Source organism: Artemia sp. Qi Xiang Cuo, chromosome 2 (genome assembly GCF_049724085.1).
Source record: "Artemia sp. Qi Xiang Cuo chromosome 2, ASM4972408v1, whole genome shotgun sequence".
NCBI classification, from domain to species: domain Eukaryota; kingdom Metazoa; phylum Arthropoda; class Branchiopoda; order Anostraca; family Artemiidae; genus Artemia; species Artemia sp. Qi Xiang Cuo.
The window spans coordinates 13,418,475-13,427,522 of record NC_142795.1 but is presented as its reverse complement, the minus strand read 5'-3'; the positions used below and the strand labels follow the sequence as shown (position 1 = coordinate 13,427,522).

The following is a 9,048-nucleotide window of genomic DNA, read 5'->3' as shown; positions in this document are numbered from 1 at the left end:
GAAAAGAAAAATAACTGCAAAAGCCTGTTAGAAACCTACTAGAAACCACAAAGCGGAACGCGACAAGATACTCGGAGATCAGTAATTTACATATGGAATATTTCAAATCACATAAAAAAAGAACTAAAAATAAATACTTCACCAAACGCTAAAAATTAACACTCCTCAAATTCTTAACAAAACAAACGATTTTCCAACGGTAAATCAGATCTCATCTTTTCTTGCTAAGAAACAAACTCACATTAAAAAAGACAATTTCCAGGAACTCTGGATAAATTAAAACTAGAATCAAATGAAAGAACTTAAAAATTTAACCGTGCAATTGGCACAATTAATAATAGGTTCCGTTTTTCGTCTCCTATGTCAAATCTCTGTCTCCATATTCAGTTGTTAGGGCGCATTTAAAAAAGAATATAAAAAACATGAAAAAAAAAAATTCAAAAAGTAATGTTGTCATTCATGTTCTAATATTTAAAATATTTTATCAAGTGATTTATTTTATTTCTTTAATCTCATCATACATGAATTTAGATAAACGCAATATTTATTACAAAACCATGAATCATCTGTCTACTGTTATTCTGATGAGAAAAAAAAATGTTGAATTCATACAATATTTCTATTTAACGTGAATACAATCATATCTATCAGCTCATACAAAGAAGAACGAAAAGATGTTGATTAGAATCCAATGTTTCAACTACTCAGTACAAAAAACTATCATAGTTATAGCTTCAGTTACCTTCAGCTGTTTTTAAATTGAACATTAGACTCTTCAGGAAAGTAATGTACAAAGGGTTATTATCGGGTAAGGGAAAATTATCAAACTTTTTTTTTTTGGGGGGGGGGGAGGGGTATTAAAAAGACAATTTTAATTTGACAATTCGAATAAGAATAGCCCAGAAACTAAACAAAATTTCTTATATAGGGACCTGGGATCCGAGCCTCTAATTCGGGTCTTAGTTTTCTTCCAACAGAGGTCTAGTAAAAACCAAGCTATAAACTTTTGTTTTTACCTCCAAGGGAACTCAGGGCTAACATTAGTAAACAGTACAAATTTAATATTAACAATATAAAAAATGGCAAAAAAAATCACGATCAATAAATGTTCATTTTAACAATCACTGTAATCATAAGACCATAAAATAATAATATAATTAAAAAATGAGAGTATATTTTGGTTCCAGGCGGAGCTACTTACAGTAATCCACCTCTACCCGACTTCCAAGCCACATGCGTATGTACAACGTATATGTACAACGTATGTGCTCGCGGAAAAGAAAAATTATGCAAATCTGATAATCAATAAAGTACTAAAAGTTGGCACACGACCCACTTACCAATAACGTTAACTGAATCTGAAGGAGAAAAATTTACTATAACCACACCAAATAAGGCCATGTGGCCAAACGAACAAGACAGTCAGGGATTTGACATGAGACTTAAACGGACATTATTAAACACTAAGCATAACAACAAAAAGAAAACTTCCAACACTTTTAAGTATTGCTATGCTATTTATAAAATAAAGACCAATAAACGGCCATAGAGGATATGTAAAAAACAGACACAAATTTTTTTGAATAGCACAAGCACCTCAAAAGTTATGCTAAGATACTTTTAGATACGTATGTTAAAGTTCACTGAACATAGAGCGTGTTCATTACTAGGACTTGGTGATTGTTCTTGGCCAGTGTCACTAGATAGCCTTCTCTTGTTATATTGAGGCCGCAACAGCGCGAAACCTTAAAAATAAGAGTATCCTATTTAACCATTCACTTTCAGAGAGAGTAATAATACTTTATTTTTATAAAACCAGACACAAAATCAATCGGTAGCATACCAAAGCCGTCGCTTGCGAGGGTGTGTTGCTAACAAAAGGAAAAATAACTTCAAGCATATGCTATAAAAAGTTGGAGATTGAAACAGTTTTCCAAAAAAACACTGACATAAATATTTCACACAATAAAACTATATAATATCATGATACCAAAGCAAAAATATTTACAGATTTAAAAAGGATCACAAACAATGCAACAGTCTTTTTTTGGCCATTATTGCTTTAGCCATTACCAAGGATATCAATATTAATTTTTTTTTTTTTTGCTTCTGGACCCATCTTATGTTTTTTCAAAGGAGAAAACCGCGATTATTAAGCTTTTTCTATTGGCTCTTCCAAAACTTTTTAGGATAGTGTTACATTTTCGTCAGTGCTAACCCGTTGAAATGTGAAAACGAATAGTCGAAATTCATTAAATAAATTGAGAACACTCCTCGTTCGAAAAAATTCAAACACTAATTATCTATTGATTGCCAAAGAGAACTATATCTCCAAAGGAAAACTACACCTTCCTAAGATGTTTGGTGACATGCGTTTTTAGTTTATTTTTTGCTGTTTTTATTTTTCAAAGGAGAAAACCGCGATTATTAAGCTTTTTCTATTGGCTCTTCCAAAACTTTTTAGGATAGTGTTACATTTTCGTCAGTGTTAACCCGTTGAAATGTGAAAACGAATAGTCGAAATTCATTAAATAAATTGAGAACACTCTTCGTTCGAAAAAATTCAAACACTAATTATCTATTGATTGCCAAAGAGAACTATATCTCCAAAGGAAAACTACACCTTCCTAAGATGTCTGGTGACATGCGTTTTTAGTTTATTTTTTTGCTGTTTTTATTTTATCTGCGTTTCTTTCTTTAGCTTAGTTTGGAGGCCGCTACTATCAGAAACTGCCTAAGTGCATATGGATGTCTTTTCAATTAAAAAGTTAAATTTTGGATTTTTCCCAATTTTTTTAAGATGGAAGTGTGAGCAGAATGAATGAACTTTTAAGAGGTTTTGCGAGTTCAGGGTACTAGGAAGTGCCTGAGTTGTCAAACACCTTTGGTCCTCAGTTTGATAGATTATGAGCAAGCGTTCGATTCTGTTGATAGAAGAGCTTTAGTGAAGGTTTTATCCTTGTAAGGTATATTGTATGGTACCAGACAAATACATTAAAGTGATTAGTGCTATGTACGAGAATAACACTGCTGCAGTTAAGGTAGGAAATGAGGTTAGTAGCTGGTTTTGTATTAAATCAGGAGTTAAGCAGGGCTGTATTCTATTCCGCTTTATATGGAAAATTTTGATGGACTTTGTCTTAAGGAGCACAGGAAAGGCAATGGGAGACCACGGAATCAAATGGGGAGGAAAAACTCTCCTGGACTTAGATTATGCTGATGATTTAAGCATCCTAGATGAAAGTGTGTGCAAAATGAATGAACTTTTAGAAGTTTTGCGAGTTCAGGGTACTAGGATAGGTTTGAAAATTATTGTTAAGACTAAGTCACTAAGGCTAGAAATAAGTGAAGATTAAAAGGTGATGTTGGGTAACGAAAACATCGATCAAGTAGACAGCTTCACTTACCTTGGTCGTATTACTAGTAAAGACGGTGGGAGCTGTGAAGATGTTAAAAGTCGAATAGCCAAGGCTCAGGGTGTTTTTTCAGTCGAAGAAAATTCGGAAGAATAAAAAGGATATTTCTGCGAACCAAGATTAGAGTATTGGAAGCTACAGTGATGACAGTGGTCAAATAGGGTTCTGAAGCATTAGTGCTCCAAAAAAACAGAGGAAGATTTGCTAGATGTTTTCCAGAGATATTGCTTAAGGATTGTTCTAGGTACCCAGCTGACTGACCGTAATTCAAACAGAAGGTTGTAAAAAAAAAGTGTGGTTCAATCCCATTTCCTAGGGCTATAATAAGAGAAAGGTTGAGATAGCTATGGCAGGTTCTGCGGATGAAACACGACAGATTACCAGATTGTTCTTTTCGGCCCACCATGTAGGGCTAAACGGAAAGCAGGTCGTCCGCAGTTGGGGTGGGAGAATGTCGCAAAGAAATATTTAAGATAAATGAGAACTTCCTGGAAGGGTGTAAAGACGGAGGCTTTGAATATATTGGAATGGAGGAGGAGCGTGCGTAAGTGTGTTGGCCTCAGGCGGCTTGGTGCTGTGGTGAGTCGTTAGTAGTAGTAATTGTATATGGTTGTGCAAGTCCAATTAACCAATTCAAATAATTAGATCTAATTTTTACTGTCTTTGGAACTTTAAAACCTATTATTTTAATTGATAGCCTACTATCTTAATTATTAAATAATGCTTACTGAAATTATATAATTAATTATTATTCAATGAAAATCTATTACTTTGGCCAGTTATTTTAATTATTATTATTTCATTTTTTGCTGTCCTATTTTTAGCCATTAAAACTGTTTCCGTCTAGTTTTTTTTTGCGCCAGCTCCCTTCACCAGTAGAGAAAATAGGCCTGTCAACAAAATACACTAGGAACAATTGCGTCTATTAGAAACAAAACTGGCAATCAGCATTGTTTAATAACTGTAATAGGTACATTAACGTGACAGAACTATAACATACAAGAATAACAAAGTTATGAATTAGTTATGTGTCAAGGGAGACTAAAGATCGCGGAACATTGGAAATTTCTACGTTTTTGTGATCAATGGACTTGTCAGAAATTCACTGATCATGAGCTGTCCATAAGCACTTAGGCTGTAGCATGGGCGCCCATAAGCTGAATTCCAGGGGAGGGGCAAACTTCGTCTAATTGCTACTTTTAATGCTATATAATAGAAATCTCAGAACAAAAATGTAAAAATAAGGCAGCATCATTCATCCAGGGGGGCAAGAGCCCCCCCTGCCCCCCCCATATGGGCGCCCATGGGCTGTAGCCTTCAAACATTTTTCTAAAAAGCGCAATATAGGAACAAGAGCACTTGTTGCAGTATTAAGGTAATTAAAATATTCTTTTAGAAGGGAATTAACATAGATACAAACACAAATACTAATTTAATGGCTTGAACATCCACACTTGCTGCCACATTTCCAATAAAATTGTCTCGTCCTTTTTTTTATTTGCTTTCAATCTGTTCCAATTTAGCTTTTTCTTTGAGTTAGCTACTATTTCATTTGGAAATTATTGTCAACGCTTTGGAACTTAATCAACATAATTTTGAAACAGATTAGATGACAATGATGATATTGATAAGGTATCAATGATGATAATGCATCTCCAGATTTAAATTAGTATTTAAAAGCATTTTATCATTCCTCAATTAAAATGCAGAGCTCTCAGTTGTTTTTTCCCAAATAAACTCATTTATGAATTGCTTGAATACCGACAAAAACTTTCTCTAGGGTTCACCTTGAGTTGAAGCACTTAAATCGATTATCAGGACAATTTCGAAACACTTATTTCAGGTTAATATTTTCTTGGTATAAAATATTTGTGACAATTAATACACTTGTCGATTAACACCTGAGGACACTTTATTCTCAAATCGGGCAATTTCAAAATTGGTTCGACGACATTGACAGATATGCAGTAGATATGATTTAAATTTTTATTTCTGATGTGTTCAAACACCAAACTTCTTTCATATTGAAACACATATTTGTCACATTTGTATATATTTATATATCACATATTTTCAATATTTGTCACAAAATAGGACTAATTTATTTTCACACAGAGCTTACAGACCTTACGATAAGGATTTTTTTATATGTTCATGTTTATTTTTTGATTTATTACTTTATTATGTATTACTTACATACCATTAATATATATTAACATAACATATATAATAATTATTTACTTTTGATAAGCAGTATGGATTCCGCCAGAAAATTTTGACACTAGACTACCTTGATACGCAGCATCAGACATGAGTCGAAGTTTTAGCGCAGGGGCACGATGTTAGGCTCATGTCTTTTGATTTTGCAAATTTTTCGATGGAGGTTAGGATAAGGGCCCGGTGAAAAACTCCTAGCTCATGGATTTTTTTTCTGGAGTTTTCTAAGAAATCGTACCCTCATCGTAGTTTCCGATAGGCTTACTTCCAGAAAATATATATTTTCTATTCTATATCTATATCTATTCCGAATTAGCATTCCTATCTATATCTATTCCAAGTTTCTATAACTATCTATATCCATATCTGTTCCTATATCTTGTATCTATTCCAAAGCAGAATTCCTCAAAGCAGCATCTTGGGAACCATACTTTCCTTAGAATATATCAATGATACAGGAAACAATCTTATAAGCACTCTTTTTGCTGATGATACCACGAGCCATAGACACGCAGTTCCAGTACAAGCTTCCCTGTTCTTACAAATGGCTCTCTTGAAGATAAAAAAAAGTATTCCGGTGCATGGATCTTCGATTTCAACGCATCTAAGACTAAGGAGCTACTAATCGACGGTATTTTGTCGGCATCCTGACTTCATCTTCAGGCATAATGTTAACAAGAGAGTTGACAAACTTCGTCATTGACATAGTTGACAAATCCGGTTGTCCCCAAATATGGTGGGAGAACGTCATCAGGAAAGATTTAAGGGAAACAGGAACTTCTTGGGAGAGTGTAAAAAGGGAGGCTTTAAAGAGATTGGGACAGAGTAAGAGCTTGCGTAGCTGTGTTGGCCTCATGCGGCTTGGTTTCGCAGCGAGTTGTTAGTAGTAGTAGTAAGACTAAGGACCTAATAATAGCTTGATTAACATCTTGAGTCCAACTTCATGCGTAAAATTAACAAGAAAGTTTACAAACTTCGTCTTTTGGGAATACATTTTCCCTCAGATTTCATTTGGGAGGGAACATCTCGATTGAGTCCAGTCTTCATGCGCAAGAAGGCTGAGTGCGATGCTTCATTCTGGGAACCTGCTACTAACCAGTTCGATTATCCCTCTGTACAATAATTGGCGTCAGGCCAATTTCTGAATATGGATGGCCGCTCCTAAAACCCTACTGCCATCAATCCCGAGGATCCAAAATAGGGCCTCAGGGGTAAGCTGCAGCAACGATCAGGCAAAGCCTCTAAACAGTCGGTTAATGGGCTTCAAAGGCTGTTTAATACAAGAGCATCCATCATCTTCCCTTCGACACGCTATATCGACTAGTACCGCCATTTGCCGGGACAAAATTAAAACGTTATCTATAATTCACATTTAAATGAGGACACTCAAATTGAGAAGCGGCTCAAATCGAGATCACAAAGGGTTTGAAAGTTAGTCACACAAACCCCACGAAAACCGTCTTAATTATTGTCTACAGTTAACTTAAGGCACATAAAACAAGCAGCAGCTTTCCACTGATTGGTAACAACCGAGCCACAAACCGGTTGAAAGTGAGTCGAGTCACATAAACCGCCTGAAAACCAAATAAAAGACTCTCAGTGACATACCTTTAGATGAGGACACTCAAATCGAGCAGTAACCTGGCCTTCTTTTGTAAAGACAACAACATGAAAACGGTTTCCGTGCGAGTCACAAACCAATAAATCACCTGCATCTGAAATGTCGATTCCATTTGGAAACATAGTCAGCGGCTCTCCACCAATTTTCCTTAAAAACTGACCAGTTTCACTAAAGACGCAAATGCAGTGACCCTTAAAATCACAAACATAATACTCATTTCCTGCAATGAAAAACTGGAGTTAAATTACGTTAATTTAATAAGGCTATTAATCACTAAGGACAATCACGCTAGGGACGGCTGAAGAATACTACACGGAAATTTAACTTAAATTATAACATTGACAAGCAGTACCCAGATTTTTAGAATTTCCTGTATGGAGTCTCTTTAAATAAATTTTCAATGGCCCATAGACTCTTTCATTCAAAGTATATCTTCTTATGAAAATTAACGGCCACAAATACGTTGCATATGAGCGTCGTATACTCACGGCGCGGGACTGTATGGCCAGTACAATTCTTCAGGTTATTTTTTGCACCTTGTCTTTTTTTCGCAACATTCTTTGCACCATATCATTTTTTTTGCAACATTCTTTGCACCATATCATTTTTTCGCAACATTCTTTGCACCATATCATTTTTTTCGCACCCAATCTATTCCGCAACCTTGCTTTGGATAGTAAAAAAAAAATCCTTCCACATTCATAAACAATACACACACACACACACACACACACACACACACACACATACAAATTGACACACCGATCTAACTAAAAAATGTGAAAGATGTGGACTAGGCCTTACTCGTTGTGCTATGATTTTGGATGACCAAGGTTTTGAAATATAAGGATAGGACTGTGCTAGTGTGATCCAAAAACCTGCACAGCCCCTATCGTAATGATTGGGTGGTTGAGGTTGGCACTCCTCATCCCTAGGATAGCTCCTTTTCGTTTTCACTAAAAAGCAGGAATCTCATTTATTTTATTTACCATATTTATATTATCAGAATTTGTGGTACAATTAATTTGTGCTTAAAACCAGTACTATTTTTTTCCATTCATGTCACGCCCCTAGGACAACTTACCTTTGCAAGTTCATGGACAGGCTAGAAGATTTAGCTGAACGACTTTGTTTTCCATGTATTATATACATCTATATATTTAAGTATTATTCTTATTAATAAACTTAACCTAACCTAACTTAACCTAAGATACATTTTAGTAGAAACATAGACCTTATTGAATGGCCATCTATATGCATACAGGTCCCTCCGGCCCAAGCCCCCCGCCCCACTTCGTAAGTAAATAAACATTACATTTCTTTTGACTTATGGGTGTTCAGGAATTATTACGGAAACGGTTTTGAATCATCAGTTTTACACATTTCTTCCACTGTGTTTGATCAAGAGTTAGAACCAAAGTATAATCACCTACGGAACAAGTACTGACAAAACCTATCCTCTCCACACAAAAAAAGTGACCCTTTGTATACCTATGCGAACCTGGCAACCAAAGTATAATCACCTATGGAACAAGTACGTCCCTATGGAACAAGAATCACGCTCTAGCATAATTATTGGCCGGAACAAAGCACTTTGGCTCGGAGCGATTAAGTAGTACAACATTTTGCGTCTAGAGGCGTTGAGGTACGCGGGGTCACTTTTGGAGAGTTTTGTCAGTACTTGTTCCGTAGGTGATTACATTTTGGTTAGAACCGAACAATTGTTGGCTCCGTATAATTAAAGAGTCAAAAGCATGACCAATGTGGACGAATCACAAAACCTCCGAGGTATCC

General features: G+C 35.5%; 1 protein-coding gene across 1 annotated transcript in view; it reads right to left on the bottom strand.

Moving 5' to 3' along the window:
• Window positions 1–851: 851 nt before the first annotated feature.
• mei-P26 (E3 ubiquitin-protein ligase meiotic P26) overlaps window positions 852–9,048 on the bottom strand; it is a 104,864-nt gene continuing 96,667 nt past the window's right edge. Inside the window, exons 18-19 of the mRNA XM_089099162.1 lie at window positions 7,242–7,474; window positions 852–1,745 (exon numbers count right to left, since the gene is read on the bottom strand). Of these exons, the coding sequence (XP_088955288.1) occupies window positions 1,641–1,745; window positions 7,242–7,474 (338 nt within the window). The 3' untranslated portion in view covers window positions 852–1,640. The remainder of the gene's footprint in view (window positions 1,746–7,241; window positions 7,475–9,048) is intronic.